Raw genomic sequence first — 22873 nt, 5'->3', positions numbered from 1 at the left:
CAAATGGATGGAATGGCTTCTGTTTGTACATATGTGAATTGGTGCGGTATATAAACTGGTTTTCTTTGTTCACATTCCGTTTGTGGTTTACTTACTTGACAATGTTTCAGGGCTGTTCAACTGTACACACTCCTATGGCACGCATGATTATATTTTTTTACTGCTTATTATCACAAAACGTCCCTAAGGTTTACGAAATTATCAGATTGCATCCTTAATGTTTTTTTTTTGTGTCACTTATGGTCCCCAAAGTTAGTATGTGCAATAACAAATGGTCCATGCCGTTAGGTTCTGTCAAAAACTCTGTTAGTTTGCTAACGTGACATATATATATATTACAAAACATCCCTAAGGTTTACACACTTATCACAAATGGTCCTTACGAATTTTTTTTATTTTTTAATTTAAAATTCATAAAATTTTGATTTTCTTTTTAAAATTATTTATAAATGAAAAAAACCACTTATAGAAGGATTTTAATCTTCAGGACCATTTATGAATTCTAAACCTTTAATTTTTTTCATTTTAATATTTTATGAATTTTAAATTATTTTTTAAAAACTTAATTAGTTTGTTGATGTGGCATATATATGGAACCCACAACTACAATAATAGTGTCACATGTATTTAAAATTTAATATATGTTTTAAAATAATTATAATTCATAAAATTTTTATAAGAAAACAAAAAATTTATGAATTTTAAATTTAAAAAATTAAAAAATTTCGTAAGGACCATTTGTGATAGGTGTATGAACCTCAAGAATGTTTTGTGATATACATATATGCAACGTCAGCAAACTAATGGAGTTTTTGACGGAACCTAATAGCAGGGACCATTTGTATAGCAAATTTTACACATGTATAGCAAATTTTACACATGTATAGCAAATTTTATCCATGGATGCATCTTGATAAGCACTTATGTCATCAACCACAATCAATCAACCTTCTTTAAAGGGTTTCGAGAGAGAGAAGCTAGCGAATTCAGAACCAGCTAAATGCTATTGAAGCCCGTCTTAATGGGACTGTCTTGAATCCGTTGCAGCCTCTTCTTGCAGCGGCCGGCAGGCATAGATAACATTCAATCTATTGACATATGGCCTTATTCATCAAGGCTTTGAAATAAGCTGCTAGGCCACAAGATCACGTAGCCGCAGCAAATGTCCATAACATTCAATCTATTGACATATGCTTCAGTAATAATTATAGTATTGTGTTGTGTATATATATAAACATTGATGCGGGCATTGCAAAGGGTATATATTTTTAAATTAGTAATAATGAAATTAGAATATTACATTGGATATGGTATTATATGGTTTAATAATAATAATGTGGTATTTTTGTAATGAATAATGCTACTCTTGCCACATTTGTATATGACATTTTCATATGAGTTTTTATAAAAAATAGAGAAAATTTACTCCTCATTTTCATAAATATTAGTTTTTATAAAAACTTTCAAAAGTAGTCAAACAGTCACCTAAAAAGATTCAAATGCCCTTAGAACTAAAACCTACTTAAACCTAAAAAGCAAAACTCTGTTTGAGACTTGCGAAGAGAAAACTATGATGGGTTCAGCCGCCCTCAACCATGGAAAAAAAAATAAAAACTAAGATGAACAGAAAAATACCAACAAAAAAAATATATAAAACCTTTTTAAAAAAACTATTACAATAAATCATACGAGCTGCAAAGTCCATCTAATAAGCTTTGCGGCAAAAACTTGTTGAGGGTTGGTTTGTTAAACTCTTTGTGCGAGCTGAGGAAGTCATGTTGCTGTACAAAGCTTGGTGTGGGGGACCATGTGGATGTTATGATTACTATAGCTCATATAGTCATGCCTAACACCATACACGCGTAATGGCAGTACATGTGGGCTTGGTAGGTATTCCATGACTCGAACGAACCACTGCAAAAAAGTGATCACAACTTCTAGTATAAATACTGTGTCTGTGTGTGAGAACTAAGCAGCATATTTAGATATATATAGAAGGCATAATATATGAGATATTAGATCATCAGCATGCCATTAAGATATGAGATATTGGCAGGGGCTTCTCTGCAAGCTATTACCACTCATGGGCAACCGTATGACTACCTACAATATGTACTACAATGGCAGAAGACGAAATGCTTGAAGGTCGGGAAACGGTGCACTCCATATGAGAAGTTCACTACTCACGGCCTCTGGCCAACCAACCTCTCCAAGATATTGACATGCAAATCAGCTTCAAAATTTAGCAGCACTATGGTACGTATATATTTCTTTATTTCTTAAATCTTTTTATTCTTTCTTCAATGTACTTTATATTCATTCCTTTTTATTTACAGTTTTCATTTATGATCGATTGATCTGATATCGTTAAATCTAATTATAGCTTTCTATCTTATAATACTATAATTAATTAGCTGCAAAATAATGCTTCATTGCTATCGAAGATGAAAAAGTCCTGGCCAAATCTGGAGCAGAGAGTTGCCCAAGGAAAAGACAACGATATGTGGTTTTGGGCGATGGAGTACGAAAAACACGGTATATGTGCCAAGTTTTCTAGCCAGAATACTTACTTGTCAAAAGCATGTGATTTGTGGGAAGAAAACAAGATTAAGGAGATTTTTGAGCACCACAAAATCTTTCCAACAAACGCGACGTCATATAAAGATGTTTTGCTTATGAATGCTATTGAAATGGAAACTCGCAGTTCTCCTCTCCTTCTTTGCCATAGAGTCAACGGCGATTATTTGTTGTGGGAGGTTGTTCTTTGCTATGACGACACGGCTAAAAAACGGATGAATTGTTCTGATCAAAGTGCAAGACAAACAAATTGCGGAACGGACATCTATTATAAATAATAATAATAATAATAATTAGAGTATTACAAGTAAATAAAAGATATTGACGAAGCTGCAAATGTGAAAAATTAGTTCCTAACAATGGATATTGAGGATGTCCTTAGCAAATAATTCCAAGTCAGTCACTCAACAATAATTATAAATACAAAACTATATATAAATTTATCTTATAAGTGATGTTTTAACTTTTTAATTTTAGTTGTTTGTGCAAAACTATAGATATGTTAGAAATTACACTTCACTTGATTACTCTCAGAATATCAATACAGATCATGAAGTGTTGCCATTGCACATAAAAAAAACATATATAAATTTAAATATATCCATACTTGAAATATACATAGTAAATTTAGGTTTTAGACCCAATATACATTAAACATTTCCATGAATCACAATCTTTCCAATCGTTTTATTAGTCCCTGAACTTTGACCTGATTTGCATTTGAGTACCTCAATTTTCAAAATGGTTCCCGTGGTCCTTTAACTTTAGTTTCGTTTGGACAAATGATCATGTCGTCAATTTTGTTAACATTTTATGTTAAATGCATAGGCAAAATGGTATTTTTATATTAAAACCAAAAAAATGAATAAAAAATCATATTTTTAACATAGCAATAAAATAAAATCAAAATAAAAAACCAACAAATATGAAGAAAAATAAAGTTTGGGGGGAGTAGAAATCGGGATAGAGGGGGAGAGAGATAGTTTAATTTGAATTTTTTTAGTTTTTTTTAATTTTTTATTCATATTTTAATCAATTTTGATACAAAAATACCATTTTTCCCTTGCATTTAACAAAAAAATTAATAAAATTGACGACATGACCATTTGTCCAAACAAAACTGAAGTTAAAGGACCACGGGAACCATTTTGGAAATTGAGGTACTCAAATGCAAATCGAGTCTAAATTCAGGGACTAATAAAACGATTAACCACCCATATATTATTTATTCTTGTCTATATATGAGCAAAATAATTGAAAAAAATAACATGTAAAATGAAGGGGGATGCTAATACTTCAAACTCAAAGCCACTCTAACATATGACTTGCTCATTCATCTCGAACTTTGTCCAATTGCGTTTTGGTGTAGCTGTCCTTCCGTTTCATAAGTCTCACATATTGAAATAAACATGAAAAGAGCATATAAAATGGTGAGGGCCTACAATGCTCCGCTTGGATTTGGCATTTTCAATCCCATATCAAATCTGAGAGCATGCAAATTAGGGTTGGACATCTAAGGCCGAAATACCGAAACCGTACACTAACTATACCGTACCAAACCAATTTCATACCATTTCATTTGGGATAAGGAGATATTCGGTATGATGCCGTACCGTATCAAGGGAGTATGGTATGGTAACGGTACCAGGTATTTGGTACTAATTAGTACCATACCGTACCGAATACCTGAAGTATAATTATTTCATCTCTCTCTCTCTCTCTGGTTCTTTGTTTGGTTGCTGTTGCAGAGCAGTGTAGTGTCTTAGATTGAGATTTCCCTTATAAGTAATAAATAAAAAAAATCTTCAAATCCAACAGATACAATCCAAAACCTCACCCAAACCCACCTAGCCAAATCTATCTATCTCTCCCCTTGTTTTTATTGGCATGAAAACCCTAACAACATTCACCTTTTCCAAATCCCAGAATCAAATCCAACCAACAACATTTAAAATCCAACTACCCAAAACCCACTTCCTTAAACCAAATAAACATTCACCAACGATCTAACCTCAACGCTCTTCAAAAAGCCCTAGTCAGAAAGTAGACAAAGATTCACCTATTCTAGCTGACAACACCATCGTCCATGTCTGCTAGCTACTATATACACACACACACACACACATATATATATATATATATATAATATACGTGTATATTAGGTAGGTACTACAACCACAAAGACAAGAGTGCATGCCTTGTGTTGTGTTTCTTCTCTGTGGTGAGGTAAGCCTCAAGCAAGCAGCTTCCCTTAGAATTCTGGAAGAAGAACAACATAAGACCGCATGCACCTCTTATATAGCAGTAGTAAGCCTTCATAATATTTGCTTCACTATTTCAAAAATAAAACAGAGAGCGAGGTTGCAGATAAAACTAAGTACAACCCCAAGAAACTTGTTTTGAAAAGAAAGAAAGAAACTTTCTTACGAACCAAAAGGACATCCCCATAAACCAAAAAAGCAAATTGCAGAGTAAGAGAAAAACCCAAAACTTTTTCAACGATCAATGACAACAAGCAAGTGCTCGTTTACAAGTTGGGAAATTTATGAAACCGCAGAAATGTAAATAATTCCTGAATTTCAAATTCTGTGAAATTTAAACAAAGCACCATTTGTGGAAGCTGCAGATTTAAAAAGTTTGTTCTTAACAATGGATATTGAGGATGTCCTTAACAGAAAATTCCAAGTCAGTCACTCAACAATAACTATAAAGAGAAAAAAGTATTAATTCTTTCTACAGAAAAAGAATGAAAGCCAGTATAAAAAATGAAAGTGTATACAACACAGTTTTTATAATAAGGATCTGCACTATAATTTAAATACATATATATATAAGGAAAAAAAACATAAGGCATACAAAAACTACAGGTTAAGTTCCAAGTAGACTACAACATCAGCTTGTCCTGTACAATAAGGAATCAAAAGAAATTATCTCAGTGAGATCCAAAAAGACAGTGTGCATGCATAGAATATAATAATGTCCAAACAAATACAAAAAACAAAAAAAAAAAACAAATCAATGCAAATTACCAATCACCATCATTCTTTCTCTATTAACAGTGGCATGCAGTTGGTCATTTTCTAAGTGAATGAAGAAATCATACTCTATATCACTCAACACAAAACAGGACTTCAAATGAATCAAAGAAGAACATAATAATAAGAACAAAAAAAGACAAGGGATAACACATTAGTAAAACTACCCACCTCAATAAGTTGAGTTCAACAAAACGATTTCCTCTTTGGCCTCCCTTGCATGCTACCAGAACTAATAAAACACAACCAATCTGAAGAAAGAACAATATACCTGGAAGTGGAAATGAATAAAAAAATCCATCAGAGCCATGAAATGTGACATTCTCCTCTACATGTGAAACTTCTTCTTCTTTTTCTGGAAAGCATTTGATCTACAGAGCATATACTATGATTAGTAACAGTGTTCTATAAAGGACGTATGACATACAATATGATAATTATAAACTCGTGTAGCAGTGACCTAAACCAAACCAGAAAAACAAAAATGAGTTCAACTTCATAAACTTTCATCCCAAAGAACAGATGTGGGCATTTGAAATAGGAAGGGCCCCAAATCTCTCACTGAAACCCTTGTTGGCTAAATAATCGTTTAATCAAAGAGAAAAACCAAAGTGGAGAGAGAGAGAGAGAGAGAGAGAGAGAGAGAGAGAGAGAGAGAGAGAGAGAGAGAGAGAGGAGAGTCTAAGAAGATATGAGAGCCTTTGGATTTGGGGTTAGGGTCGCAGAGAGTATACGAGGGCTTTTGGAAGGGAATAACTCGCACCAAAACTTAAATTTGGTGGAAAAAAGAGAGGCATCAAAAATCTGTTGAAATAAAGAGAAGGAAATGAAGAGTTTCAGATTAATACAAAATGAAATTTTAGATAACTGAAAAACTGATAAGCCCGAATTACAAATCCCTAGTTATAAACCTCAATCGTAAATCTCAGAACCAAAAAAACAAAAAACAAAAAAAAACAAAAACAAAACCTCAATTGTAAATCCCTAATTCATACTTCATAAACCCTAAATAATCCCTAAAATTTGAGAGAAGGGAAGAGAGGGAATTTATGAGGTCAGCCTAGTGAAAGTCTAATATTTCAAGTGTGGTGTGGGGGGTTAGTTTTTTTATTTTTTTGGTCAGTGTAGTGGGATTAATTAATAATATTTTATTTGAGTGGCCTAGGCTAGGGTATTGTGAAACTCTGTATTTTTAATATATAATTATCTTAGTTAAATATATATTAGTATGTATAATTATCTTGGCAGTCTTGATCTCTTGGACTACAGGGGTCCAAGAGATTTGTGGTCACTCACTGTTGGATGTAAATTCAACGGTTCACTCACTTTTGTACTCCTTTTAAAAAACTTTTTTGAACCATTAGATTAATATCCAACGGTGGGTGACCATAATCTCTTGGACTCCTGTAGTCCAAGAGATCAGGACTATTATCTTGGTACATATATGTAAATATTGTTGTTATACTTTTATATTAATTATTATATTATTATAATAATACTTATATATTTACATCTTATTACATATATTATTCTTTTGATATGTACTTAATCCATTTGATATATGCATGCTTATCTTCCTTCAAATTTATTGTGTGGTGTTGAAGCTTTCTATTAGTTATCATGTTTTGCTGTCAAAACATGTGGTGCCTTCATATTATATTATTAAGTTAAGTGTGAATAGCAAGAAAGTTGGTATAGCTTTACAAATTGGTTATGTCATGTAAGCAGGAGGTGGAACTTTAAGTTTTCCTCTTATTGACACATCTTCTAGCATGCAATTGTTTAATAAAGTTTTTGATAGATATTTTAGCTTTGGCTTGAACAAAAAGATTGTTATATTGTTATCCTTTAGTAAACCGCTAATTACTTCATCCAATAAAAGTAAAGGTGTAGCAAACATTCCTTTAGTATAAATAGGAATGCAATTCTTTCATTTTGAAACGCACGGCATGCATAGTTTGCATGAGAAATGAGAGAGAGTAAGAGAGAAAGAAGGAGAGAGAGTGGTGATGAAATTCTTGGAGGAGGTATAGGACTTTGCTGTGTTTTTTTAAATTGAAGCAATGCTTTGGAATCGAGGTAGAGGTTTCTTGAGGACCTTTTACAGAGATCGATCTAATTAAATTTCGTGAGCACTATATTATGCGTGATATGATTATATGTATATTGATGATGTTTAAATGTTACATTGTTGTGAGATACATGGAAGGCATAATTATATCATGTCATGGTAATTGGTTGGAGTTGTTGGGTGGAGAAGATAATAATGGAAAAGAGGGTAATGGATATAGTCTTTTGTGTAGTTGAGTCTAACTCTTGGCAGGTACCAGGCCTCAGGGATCCCACAGTGCACATGGTTTTTATTGGGTGATTCGGGACTGGCGAAAGGGAGTTAGACAAGATGACTAACAAAAGGGGAATTATGGAATGATTGAAATGGGTGTTAGTTCATATAAATGGGCATTCGGGACCAAGTGGTATAAGCATGGTATGGGACTTGCAGGTCTGCTTGTCTAGTTATATGAATTAACGGGAGTAGATGAAGAGCATTCATGCATTATTATTATTATTAATATGATATTTGGCTGTGTGATTGCATGTCACTTAATTTAGTTATATCAATTTACTGTGATAAGGTCTCATGTCCCTACTGAGATGTGGTTGCTCATCCCTCACCCTGTTTAATTTTTCAGATGAATTAGTGGGCAAGAAAAGGAGTTAACCAGTTGAGGCTGAATTAAATGAGAGTAATAGAGCTGTATTTATTTATTGTAAAGTTGTAAGATTTTGGGAGCTATTTTTATAAGAGAAGTTTATTTTAAACTCATGTCTCGGCTTCTTTTTATTTTATTTTCTCACCCCCCGGGCACGGGGTTTCTGCCGACCCTCGGGTCCGGGGCGTGACAGAATGTTTTTTTTTTTTCTCACGCGCCGGGCTCGGGGTTTCTGCCGACCCCCGAATCCGAGGCATGACAGGATTAATTTAGTCTATATAAAAAAATGTTCCCTAGACTATGGCCCAGGTTACCATGTTCATGGGACCGTCCCTCTGGCAGGAGATCCTCCTCTCTCATCATTTCCTCTTTTACTCCCATCTCCTCTCCTTTTCTCCTCTCATCATTTTTGTTCTTTCTTTCTCTCTCCTCTGTTAGGGTTTTTCCTTGCGGTCTTAGCTTGTAATTTTGACTTGCGATTCTGACCAGCTTCCTTTGTATTTGTGGGGTGACTCCCATGTTCACAAGAAAAGGTTCATAGCCAATCTGCATCGAGTCATTGATGAGACAATTCAGGAAGTGGTGATCCTAATTCTCTATGGCCTTCCTTACTGACTTGCATGTGAAGTTGGAGAAGCCCTTGTCGTGTTATTCTTTTCGGAAATTTAATATGAGAACCTGATCTTATTGGGAATTTGTTGTTACCTTTTCAAGTTTGTATTGAGAAACTAGCTGCATTGGATGCATACTTTTATGACCATATTAAAAAATGAATGTGGAAAAAGAAAAGACGTAAAAGAACTCGCACATTTTCAAACCATACCGTACCGTGAAACTTACTGTTTTGGGATCATGAATGGAAATTCAAGGACTTTGGGATGATTTTGTGATTTTCATAAAGTACATGGACTATATTGCAATTACTTGAGACTTCAAGGATCTATTTACAAGTATTAAAAAGTATGACGAATAAAATGTAATTTGGAAAAAGTATAAGGGCCAAAGTGTAAATAACAGAAATTATTGATAAGTATGAGGATCAAAGTGCAATTAAAGATAAGTATAAGTATAAGTATAAGGACTAAATTTAAAAAAAGAATTTTTAGTAACATATTTGAATGTTGGACTAGGAATTAGTTGCCCAAGCAAGGAAAATTTGAGCTTGAAGGCACATACCACAAGTCAGTCTTAAGCTTTGGATTTCAGGTAGGGGGATTCACTCCCGAACTTGTATTTTGTGTATGTATGACATGATAAATAATGTTGTGTGCAAAAGTTGCATTATTTTGGTTGCCATATGTGCTTGGTTTTATGGATGCTTGAGATTTTTTATTTTTTATTTATTTTTATTTTTTGTTGTCATTATGGATAGTTGAGATTGGAGGGTGCTTGCTTGTGAGCAATATCCTAGATGACATGTGGGTGATGGGGGCGTAGCATCCATCCTGCGTTTCGATCCTCTAAACCTTCGAAGGGGTTATGCGGCCCGGCTTTAGCAGTATCCTACGTGCGAAGTTTAGTCGACGGGGTGTAATTGGTAAATGAACACTCTCACTAGCGTATGAGGTGAGTTGGATATAATTGTGATTCTGATAGGGGTAGTTGGCCTATAAAAATCGGTCATTAGACAAGCTGACACAGGTGCACCGAAAAACGTTTGCAGAAAGTTATTTCTTGAGCATGCCAATGGTTTTGGATCCAATATATGAAAATGGTTCGTGTTTGCTATTTATTTTTAAACATGGTCATGACTGCTGGGCAGATGAACGTATGTGTTACTCCCCTACTTTTGTCAATAATATTGATCCTATTCCACATCATCTCAGGTCGTGAATTCTATTCTTCGATGTTGGTTATGTTTCTCCTTCCTTTGTATAAAATGAATTATGGATGGGTTGATGTTTTATTTCATAATCTGTTTTTTTAAAATAGCTTCTTAGGTTATTGGTACTATTCCATGACCTCTGGGGTTGGTTTATCTTTCAAATAACCCAAAACCCCCTCTGGTTCTATCCGACCCCAAATCCTTGCGATTCTCTCTAACCCCAAACCCTCTATCATTCTTTCTCATCTAGAAATCTTCTACAAGTGCAAGGTAAGTGCTTTTCATGTCTTCTTCTTTCTTCTCCCTTATTCTCAATCAAAGATTATTGTGTTTTTGTATGAAATTGAACTCAGAGATGCACTATGTGACAGTGACAACATCCCATCGTGGGATTACAGAGACTTTCTTGTTGCCTTGATGACCCCCAAATGAACTGCCACCACAGGCTTACCTATTATTATAATCTATAGGCTTATTATCACAAAATATTTTTAAGGTTTATGAAACTATCAGATTGCATCCTTAATATTATTTTTTGTCATTCGTGATCCTTAAGGTTAATATGCATGATCACAAATGGTCCCTGTCGTTAGGTTCCGTCAAAAACTCTGTTAGTTTGCTGACGTGGCATATATGTATATCACAAAACATCCTTGAGGTTCACACACCTATCACAAATTGTCCTTATGAAAATTTTTAATTTTTTAAAATTAAAATTCATAAAATTTTTGTTTTCTTTTTAAAATTTTATGAATTATAATTATTTTAAAATATATATTAAATTTTAAATACATGTGACACTATATTATTGTAGATGTTGGCTCCATATATATGCTCCATCAACAAACTAATGAAGTTTTTAAAAAATAATTTAAAATTCATAAAATTTAAAAATGAAAAAAACAAAAGGTTTAGGGTTCATAAATGGTCCTCAAGATTAAAATCCTTCTATAAATGATTTTTTCATTTATAAATAATTTTAAAAAGAAAACCAAAATTTTATGAATTTTAAATTAAAAATTTAAAAAAATTCATAGGGACCATTTGTGATAAGTTTGTAAACCTCAGGGATGTTTTTTGATATATATGTATGCCATATCAGCAAACTAACAGAGTTTTTGATAGAACCTAACGGCAGGGACCATTTGTGATTGCACATACAAATCTTGAGGACCATAAGTGACACAAAAAAACATTAAGGATGCAATCTGATAGTTTCGTAAACCTTAGGGATGTTTTGTGATAATAAGCCTAATCTATATATATTCTATATAATCATCGGTCGATGATGTTTTCAACAACTTGGAAACACGAAGGAATGGCACAGATACCTTACTGCAATTGAAACAGAGTGGAGATATGAAACTTGCATATGCACAGAGTCACATGAGATTCTTCCCCACCCCAAGATCCAGTTTGTTGTGACTATTCAGGATCAGGACCTACAAATAGTTCTTCAGATGTAGTTATTGTTCTTACTTCTTTTCTTTTTTGGTTTTTCAGGAATTAGAGAGAGAGAGAGAGAGAGAGAGAGAGAGAGAGCAAAAGCAGCTGCTGCACTCAAGTCACTTCAAGAAAAGCTTGCAGAGAAATTTAAGACAGAACTTGAACACAGGGTGCATAATTATTTTGGTGCTGTCACTTTCTTTTTAAATTCTATGTTATATAGTTATATATATATTTCTTTGTGGTGCGTCAGCAGATGATGACTGGTGAATTGAAGTTGATAATTTTAAGTGAATGCAGGAAAATTAAGCAGAAATGAAGTTGGAAAAGGTTGAGTAATTAGCAAAAGCAGAACTGGCAGCAGCCATTGCAAGTGAGAAGACATCCCAGATTGAGAAAATGGCATAAGCAAATCTTCATGTAAGATGCATGCTCAAATCACCTAAGAATGGATAAAAACACCAAAATGTGGATTTATGGTCCTAATTTGTTGTTGATTTATATTTGAACTGTCTGGAATAAAAAGGGTTTTTTAGTGAAAATGGTGACACAATTATATTGAGGGATTATTTAAAACCAGAAAAAAGGGTTTTAGTAACTGTTTTAAATATATAAATGTGCTTCTAGTTTTGCTCGCTTTTCTAGATTATAAAGCCTCGTTCAGAGGGTTAAGGCATGTATTTGAGATAATAACTGATGAATCTTGCTTAAATAGTTCTACATTGGGTGGTACATGGTACGTTTGTCTGTATTAATGTCTCTAATAAGGATGTTTAGGTACTTTTTGTAGATAAATGCCTTGTGTGTGGCAATCTATGCAAGATCTGAAGAAGCTCGTCAGACTCACTCTGCTCACAAGCTTGCATTCTATGTCGAATTGGTGAATATTATTATTCTTTCCATTCACTCCCAACGTTTTATTTAGAAGAGAACTTAATGTGTATTAACCTCATCAGTGATTTTCTAAGCCTATAAGTTACTTCTTGACAATGATATGTTTTGTGGTTCTTTGCAGGGAGCACTTGCACTAGAAGATGCCCTTTCATAAGGATTACCAATCCAAACAGAAATAGAGGCTTTGCAGACTTATCTTGAAGGCATTCATAAAGATTCAATTTTGGATTTGATCTTATCATATCTTCCTGAGGAAACACGAAGGAATGGCATAGATACCTTACTGCAATTGAATCTGAAGGCTAGTTACTTTCTGATAGGACTCTATCTTTCAACCTTAGACATTAACCAAGAACAGAGAGAACCGAAAGAATATTTTCTGTATATTTCCCAACAAGACGTACAATGGCTCCCCAATTGGTAATAAAGCCACAGTAGAGGATACAACAGTAATTGTAACAGATTCTCCAACTAAAACTTGACACGTGGCTAACTAACTATCCAAAACTGTCTCCAACTCCTAATTCCTATCATTACCCCTCCCTTTGAAGCTAAGTTTACAAGCATTGAAAACTTATTAGAACAAAAACAGAGGTGCTACAGAAAGTGCAACATGATTCATCTGGAATTGAAAGCAGCTTCAACCTGGGCAATGAAATCTGGAAATCTGGCCTTGAGGTCATGGTAGTCCTCTCACGTGGCATCCTCTAGTGTGTGACCCTTCCAATGCACTAAGACATCCACCCCTGCAGCATTACCACGTTTGACTAACTTCCTTTCCAAAATAGCCAATGGCTCATCTTGCACAATACCATCTTCTGTAATTCGAGGTAATGTTAACGAAGGAGTCACGTGAGTTCCCAAATGCTTCTTTAAACAAGAGACATGAAATACGGGGTGGATCTTACAACCAGTAGGCAATTGGAGTTTGTAAGCCACTGGTCCCAACTTCTCCAGTATCTCATAAGGTCCATAAAATTTCGGCTGGTATGAGTGAGCAGCCAAGGACTGTAACCGATAAGGTACCAATCGCAAATACACCATATCCCCAACCTGAAATTCTCTTTCGGAGCGATGTTTATCAGCTTGTGTCTTCATTCGATTCTGTGCCATAAGGAGATTAGATTTCAGCAAGGTCAACAATTTGTCTCTCGCAGCCAAGCTTCAGTCAACATTGGCGAATCTTGTAATGCTTGGCTCATATGGTGTAACCGTGGGTGGGGGCCGACCATAAACAACTTCAAATGGGGTTAACTTGGTTGATGTATGATAGGCTGTATTATAGCTAAATTCAGCCCAAGATAACCAAAGCAACCATTTTTTGGGTTGAGCTGCAGCAAAGCACCTCAAATAGGTCTCCCAACACCGATTAACCACTTCAGTTTTGGCCATCAATTTGTGGATGGTAACCAGAGCTCATCTGTAAGACTACATCATGCAATTTAAAGAATTCTTTCCATAAGTCGCTAACAAATATTGGATCCTTGTCACAAACAATGGAGCTAGGCATACCATGTAACTTAAACACATGGTCCACAAAGAGCTGAGCAATGGTAGCAGCTGAATAAGGATGGCATAGTTGCTCAGATGATCAACTACCACAAAAATAACAGATTTCCCTTGGCAAGGGGGTAATCCAACAATAAAATCCATTGAGATATCAATCCACACCTCATCTGGTATAGGCAAGGGTTGCAATAATCCAGCAGGAGTCACAGTTTCATACTTGTGTTGTTGACAGGTGGACATTCAGCTACCATTTTCTGCACATCATGTTTCATACCTGGCCAATAAAAACTCCGAGAAAGCCTTTGATAAGTCTTCAAGAAACCAGCATGACCAGCCGTAGGAACTGAGTGATGAGCAGCAAAAACTTTGGTCCTCCAAACCAAATCAAGACTGAGGACTATTCTGAAACATAAGTTCCTTGAGTTTGTAAAAGGCAGCAGTAGCCTCTAGAGTCCACAAAAATCCATCCTTCTTGGTTAACTAGGTCAAAGGGAAACTTTTGTTAGAATCAGGAAGTTTGCAAAGAGCTTCTGTAATTTAGAACTTACATAAGCTAAGGAGAATTCTTGTTATCCAATGAAAAACATCTAACATGGCTATTAAATAGCCTTACACTTGAACTGAAAGAAAATGCAACAGCCCACGATTTTACAGGTCCTATAATCGTGGTAAAGACTACATCAAAACAGAAATACAAGCTTGTCCCTCAAGTATAGGGATTATTGGACTCCTACGTGATTAACAAACCTAAAAACTAGGAATCCTAGCAGTAAACCTTATAAGTAACAGCTAGAGATTCCAACAACTTCAACATCCTCCCTTAAACTGAATACCACAGATATTCAGTTTACTCCTGGAAACTTGCAAACACCCATCAAATCTCGCATCTTCAGAAATGTATCGACCTTCAATGGTTTCGTTAAGACATCTGCAATTTGTTCCTGAGTTGAACACTGGACCAACTCTAAAACTTCACTCTTGACCAAGTCTCGAAGGAAATGAAACCTTATATCGATATGCTTGCTGCGACCATGCATCACAGGATTCCTTGAGAGTTTGATTGTTGAAACATTATCACAATACACCAAGGTTGGACTATATTGCTCCTGATTAAGACTCTTCAATATCCTTCTTAACCAAACAACTTGGCATGCACTCGATGCTGCTGCTATGAATTCCGCTTCAGTGGTGGATAAAGTGACAACTGGCTGTTTCTTTGAGGACCAAGAAACAGCACCTGAACTTAGTTTAAACACATAACCTGAGGTGCTCTTCCTATCATCTTGATCGCCAGCATAGTCGCTGTCTGTATACCCAATAAGCTCATCATTTCCTCCCTTCTTGTAGAATATCCCCAAATCAATAGTCCCTTTTACATACCTGAAAGCTCTTTTTGCTGCCAGCAAGTGAGCCTCAGTTGGACGCTCCATGTACCGGCTGATCAAACTAACAATAAACATTAAATCAGGACGTGTGCTTGTTAGATACATAAGACTTCCCACCATCTGTTTGTAAACAGTGCTATCAACTTCGACTCCTCCTTCATCCTTTGTGAGTTTAAAACCAGGAACCACAGGGTTGAGTACTGAATTACATTGAGCCATGTTGAATCTCTCCAAGACCTCTTGAGCATACTTTCGTTGACTGATAAAGATCCCATCAGAACCTTGTATCACTTCAATGCCAAGGAAATATCTCATTTTTCCAAGGTCTGTCATGTCGAACTCAACCATCATAGACTTCTTAAATTGTTCAAACATTGTTGCATCATTACCAGTATAAATGAGATCATCAACATAAAGACACACTATCAAGATCTTACCTCCTTCTGCTGTCTTAATGAACAGAGTATGCTCATAAGGGCACTTGTTGAATCCTTCCTTGATGAAATATGACTCTATACGACTATACCAGGCTCGGGGGGCCTGTTTAAGTCCATATAGAGCCTTTTTGAGTCGATACACCTTTGTCTCATGCCCCTTCTGTTCATATCCAGGTGGTTGATCAACAAACACCTCTTCATTGATCTCCCCATGCAAAAATGCGGACTTGACATCTAGCTGGTAGATCACCCAATTTTTTTGAGCAGCAAGGGAAATGACAATTCGAATGGTGTCTAGACGAGCCACTGGTGCGAATACCTCTGCATAGTCTATTCCATATTGTTGACAGTAGCCCTTAGCAACTAGTCGTGCTTTGTACTTGTCCACTTCCCCTTTCTCATTGAGTTTCGTTTTAAACACCCACTTTACTCCAATAGTTTTCCCTCCTGGTGGCAACTTCATTAATTCCCACGTATTGTTCTTTTCAATGGCTTGTATCTCTTGATCCATAGCTTGTCTCCATTTTTCAGACTTCACAGCATCTTCAAAGGTTGTCGGATCTTGATTAATTAATAATGCCAGGTGAGCCATGCTAACACTCTCATCATCAGATAGGTCCTGACCTGTTACATAATCTCTCATCCAAATTGGTGGTCTTCGAATTCGTTCCATACGAGGTGAGATCTCGGCTGGTTGAATGTTTTCTTCAATCAATGCGCCACTGTCAGACTCAGATTCAGTCTCTCCCACAACTTCATCAGTTCCAGATTCGTCACTTTCCTCCCTTTGTGTGCTATTTTCTTCATCTGAATCCCACTCAAGATCTGCCACTATAGCTTCCTTGTGACTGTCATTCCAACTCCATTGTTGATCCTCTTCAAACACAACATCTCGACTGATAATTACTTTCTGTAAAACAGGATCAAACAATCGATAAGCCTTAGATTCCTCATTACCCCAAGTAGTATGCACTTACAGCTCTTGGCATCAAGCTTCACCCTTTTGGTATCAGGTACGTGAACATGAGCAATGCAGCCAAAAATCCTGAAATGATCCACAGATGGTTTGTGTCCATTCCAAGCCTCCTCAGGTGTCTTGTTCTTCACGGCAAGGGTAGGGCATCGATTCAACACATGCACTGTCCAATTTATTGCTTCAGGCCAGAAGGTTTTGGGAATTTGTTTTGCTGACAACATGCTTCGCACCATGTTCATGATAGTGCGATTCTTTCTTTCTGCAACACCGTTCTGTTGGGGAGAATAGGCTGTAGTCAGCTGCCTGTGAATCCCATTCTCATGACAAAAATTTGTAAACTCATGTGAGGTGAACTCTCCTCCTCTATCTGTCCTCAGGCTTCTTATAAATGCTCCAGTTTCTTTCTCTACCCGTGATTTGAAGAATTTGAATGTACCAAATGCTTCTGATTTCTCTACTAAGAAGTAGACCCATGTTTTTCTGCTGAAATCATCTATAAAGGTGATGAGATACCTTTTATTACTGTTCGAAGTAGGATTAATTGGTCCGCAGATGTCAGCATGCACCAACTGAAGTACCTTGGAAGCTCTCCATAAGCTTTCTTTGGGAAATGGATCTCGGTGCTGTCTTCCTACCAAGCAATCTTCACACACCCTTTGAGAGGCTATGAACTGAGGCAATCCTTCTACCATTTGCTTCTGTTGAAGCACTTTAAGCCCATTCCAACTGAGATGCCCATAGCGACAGTGCCAAAGTTGTGCTTGATCTATGGTGAGCGAGGAAAAACACTTTTGTTCCTTTGGTGAACAGCGGGCCAACACTGCAAACATTCTATTGTGACTCATCTTGGTCTCCATGATTAAACCTCTCTCAGAGTGAAAGATCTTGCACCTTCCATGTTGAATGAGTACTGTAAGTCCCTTCTCTTGCAACTGACCAATGCTTAACAAATTATTTTGCAAATCTGGTACGTAGAAAACACCTGTGATCACATGTATAATACCATTCACCTCCATTCGCACATTTCCCTTGCCTTGCACAGTCAAACTCGAATTGTTACCCAACTTCACGGATTCTTTGAAACTGCTATCAAGCTCACAAAACATGTCTTTCTTCCCACACATATGATTGCTGCACCCAGAGTCGAGAAACCATATGTGCTCCATTGTTGCTTCCTTGGATTCCACAAGTGCCATCAACAGCATCTCTTCCTTTGTCTCCACATAGTTCGCTTTCTCTTCCTTAGGTTTCCTAGGACACTCCCACTGAAAGTGCCCTAGTTCATGGCAATTATAGCATTCTAAGGTTGACTTGTCGAACCCTTGCCTACCCCGTCCTCTTCCTCTTCCTCGATAAGTTCCTCGACCTCGTCCTCCTTGCTGGACTCCATAAGTGACTAGGAGTGCTTGCTCATCCACTACATGTCGACTCATCCTTTGCTCATGCACGAGAAGGCTACTCTGGAGTTCATCTATAGATAGGATGTCCAGGTCATTAGATTCCTCAATCGAACAGACAACATAATCGAATTTCGAAGTCATGGACCTCAAAATTTTCTCAATGATCACCACATCATCCATCTTCTCCCCTTGAGTTCTCATCTTGTTGGCTATGGTAAGTGTTCTCCCAAAATAGTCATTGACTGTTTCTCCATTCTTCATGTGCAGTACCTCAAACTCCTTGCGAAGAGCTTGCAATTGAGCACGTTTGACACGTGCAGTTCCTTGATACTTCTGTTTCAAGGAGTCCCATATATCCTTCGGGGTATCCTTCTTCAGAATGGTCTCCAATATTGACCGATCTATGGCTTGGAACAAATAGTTCTTGGCCTTCAAATCCTTCAACTTCAATTCATCTAAAATCTTCTTCTGTGCTTCACTGGAATCCGATCCCCCTGCTGCAGCAGTGATCCCAATCTCCACCAGGTTCCAATACTCTTTGGAACGAAGAAAGTTTTCCATTAGCATACTCCAATGGTCATAGTGTCCATCAAACCTTGGAATGGCTGGTTGCGCAAAACTATTCTCAGACGCCATGCTTTTGTTTCCTCACTCTAGCACCTAGGTTGCAAGCTTTTGATCAGGCCCCGTAACTAGGCTCTGATACCAAATGTTAGAATCAGGAAGTTTGCAAAGAGCTTCTGTAATTTAGAACTTACATAAGCTAAGGAGAATTCTTGTTATCCAATGAAAAACATCTAACATGGCTATTAAATAGCCTTACACTTGAACTGAAAGAAAATGCAACAGCCCACGATTTTACAGGTCCTATAATCGTGGTAAAGACTACATCAAAACAGAAATACAAGCTTGTCCCTCAAGTATAGGGATTATTGGACTCCTACGTGATTAACAAACCTAAAAACTAGGAATCCTAGCAGTAAACCTTATCAGTAACAGCTAGAGATTCCAACAACTTCAACAACTTTCCCTACCATAGTGAGGAATAAATTTTTGAAAATAGCCTGTGAGACCCAAAAATCCTCTCAAACTTTTAACAGAAGTAGGTACAGGCCAATCAACAACTGCGTTTAATTTGGAAGGATCAGCTGAAACTCCTTGCCTAGAGACAATGTGGCCCAAATATTCAATAGTAGAAACTCCAAAGGCATACTTAGACATCTTGACAAAAAGTTGATGATGCTTCAAAATTTCCAAAATAGTATGTAAATGCCTCAAATGATTTGACCATGAAGTACTGTAAACGAGAATATCATCAAAAAATACCAAGACAAACTGCCGTAAACAATTTCGGAAAATCTCATTCATCAAACCTTGAAATGTGGCAGGAGCATTTGTCAAACCAAAGGGCATAACAAGGAATTCATAATGTCCCTCATGAGTCTGAAAAGCTGTTTTTTCAATATCTTCTGGATGAACTCTAATCTGATGATAGCCACTCCTCAAGTCCAATTTGGAAAAATACTTTGCCCCATGCAATTCATCCAACAGATCATCAATAAGTGGAATTGGATATTTATCCTTTATAGTTAACTCGTTTAACTGTCTGTAATCCATGCACATTCTCCATGTGCTATCCTTCCTCTTGACCAACAAAACATGAGAAGAAAAAGGACTATGACTGTTCCTTATAAATCCAGAGTCCAGCAGCTCTTTGACGCACTTTTCAATTTCTGACTTTTGAAGTGGTCCATAAGCATATGGTCTAATGCTTGGTGGTTTACAACCATAAATCAGTGGGATCCGATGATCATGTTCTCTCATAGGAGGTAGAGTACTTGGGGTGCCAAAGACTGCAGAAAAAGAATCCAACAAGGCTTGCAATTCATTCTGTTGTGGTGAGGATAAATCATCTGCAGGTTTGGTCATATTTTCACATTCTACAGCACAGAGAATCACACCATAACAACCTGAATGCAACAACTTCTCCATCTGATGACAAGAAATAGGTTGTGGAGGCTGAGGCTTAGAACTGGACAAACAAATTTGCTCATTCCCATGCCAAAACTTCATAGTTAATCTCTCAAAGTCCCACAAGATTGGACCAAGAGTTCTCAACCATTGAACCCCTAACACAATGTCACAGCCTCCTAATGGCAAAGCAAACATATCGGAGGTATATACACAAGTCCCGATGGCTAAAGGAACCACAACACAACAACCCTTACTCTGAACTTGTTCGCCATCAGCTATTATGGCATCACAAATATGAGACTAATCTAACTTCCAACCCAATGAAATTTTGTCAACCATATTATTGATGTCCAAAATTGAATTCAATTTAAAGGAAATTGTCGGATGCCTGAGGAATCCTTCAGCATCTCAGGATGAATATGCAAGATACAACAAAAAAAAACACAAAAAACAAACTACAAAAAAAACCAGAACACACATATCGGCAAATAAAATAAGCGCACAAATACAAAGATAGTCACACAATAATCACCCACTACACCAAAATCGAAACCCTCGAAGCACCAATACGAACACATCAATCAAGGGAAAACGCAAGCCAAAGCCAAAGGACTGGGATTGATAAATTTGGCGGTTGGAATCGTTGGAATGAACACTAGAAAGTTTACGTAAAATTCAGCCTATTTTCTAGTTTTCCGGTGACGGTGGCTACGGGTTTTGTCGCAGGTTGGGTGGGTAGGGATGAGGAAACTGAGTCGGTCGTTTTGGTACCGATCTCGTGGTCAACAGTGGCCGGATGTGGCGGTGGTGGCCCAAAACAGTGGCGGCTGTTTAAAAGGGGGGTTGTTCGTGCGAGAGGGAGAAGAGAGATCGTGAGGGAGAGGGTGAGAGAGAAAAGGAAACCATATTTTTTTTAAACTGACTTTGAAATATTTACAGTTGTGCCATTGCATTCCGTCGATTGTGCCAAACGCAAACTATGTCATAGTGCTATCCAAAATCCTACTGGATTAAAAATGACCAAAATAACCCTATCCCCAAGGCAAATTTGTAATTTCATAATTAAATTAAATAATTAATTTAAATGAATAATTAAAATTGGGTCGGGATGTTACAACCCACCCTCCTTATAAAAAAATTCATTATAAAAATTTCGTCCTCAAAATATCATACATGTCGCCAAAAGAGGTATGAGTACTGGGCCCGCAAATACTCCTCTAGTTCCCACTCATTTCCTCATCATTCCAACTCCTCCACAGCATCCCATTTCTTGAGAATCCACAATTATTCTTTCCTCTGAAAACATGCCCAACCAAAACCAACTCTGACACATACAGTTTAAGGGTATAACAACCCACATGCACTCCCATCGGTTCAACTCGAACGATACTCAACACAACCCTTATTAACTTTGCTACCATGATTAATCAATTCTCTGTGTCAGCCTTGCCGACTCAAGTATTTCCTTTGTGACAAAACCTTGTCCTTACCCCTCATAAACAAATATATCACCTCACTATGTTTGCTACAATACTCAGCCCCAATGCAAACTTCTATTCCTTTCCTTTCTTGCACTGTCGTCAAGCCAAGGCTCACTGGGCTCTCGAACTTGAGACACCCACGACTACCTCATTTCTCCCATGATGCTACACAAGGGTAGCATCCCAAACTTATCAAGGTATGCTAACTTTCGTTTTTCTCTTATTCTTTTCTTTATCCCTTTCGAATTTCCCCAAAAACACCCTTAGTCGAGAATTGAGTCAACTAAGACTCTAACCAATTCAAGAACCCTTAAAACCAAGATGTCAAAGTTTACTGAGAAACAAAGGAAACAATTTGCAAGACGTACCTGAAACGTCTAACGAGGTCATCCACATCAAGGATGTCTCATTCCGTGATAGAACACACTACACTACTCACATACTAAGCATGCACACAAGGCATGCAGTCCACAAGAAATTGAACCTAATGCTCTTATACCAAGTTGAAAAGACCAAATGGATCACCCAAACCTGGCCCACGAGCCGCGTCGACAGGGAATGGGTGTCTTAAGAAAATTTCGGCGACCGAAAAATTCTAGAAACACCCAACAATACCTATACCTATGTGCTCAGGACAACAAGTGGAGCAATTTTTGTTCTTGGGCCACTGTCAAAAAGTGACCAGAACTTGCCAAAAACTCGAGCCGAAAATCAGCCAAAACTTTAAGTCGTAAATCGAACATCAAAACTTCAAAATCAATCATAACCAACCAAACCATCAGCCAAGTCATGTTGAAAGGATGAGAAAGCATACCTGGATCGACAAATTTGGCTGCCGAAATCATCGGAATGAACTCCAGAAAGTTTACGTAAAATGGGGCCTGTTTTATGCGTTTTTCGGCAACGGTGGCTACGCATTTCGTCAAAGGTCGGGTAGGTCGGGAAGAGGAAGCTGAGCCGGTTGTTTTGGTACCGGTCTCGTGGCCAACAATGGTTGGATATGGTGGTGGTGGCCCAAAATAGTGGCGGCTGTTTAAAGGGGGGCTGTTCATGCAAGAGTGAGAAGAGAGATCAGAAGGGAGGAGAAGAGAGAGAGAGAGAGAGAGAGAAGGAAATCAGATTTTTTTAAAACAGAGTTCAAAATATTTACGGTTGTGCCATTGCACTTCCGTTTATCGTAACTTCTTCGATATGTGACTTGAGTTACAATCGATATTTAC

At 37.0% G+C, this 22873-nt stretch overlaps 1 protein-coding gene across 1 annotated transcript; it reads left to right on the top strand.

Moving 5' to 3' along the window:
- On the top strand, positions 2029–2855 carry LOC18777251 (ribonuclease S-4). The gene is made up of 2 exons (XM_007209513.2): positions 2029–2256; positions 2415–2855. Exons 1-2 carry the CDS (start codon positions 2029–2031, stop codon positions 2853–2855), a joined length of 669 nt encoding a protein of 222 aa, XP_007209575.1.

The sequence above is a fragment of the Prunus persica genome, chromosome G5 (assembly GCF_000346465.2).
Source record: "Prunus persica cultivar Lovell chromosome G5, Prunus_persica_NCBIv2, whole genome shotgun sequence".
Classification (NCBI taxonomy): Eukaryota; Viridiplantae; Streptophyta; class Magnoliopsida; order Rosales; family Rosaceae; genus Prunus; species Prunus persica.
The sequence above is the reverse complement of the archived record's forward strand: the minus strand, read 5'-3'. Positions and strand labels throughout refer to the sequence as shown.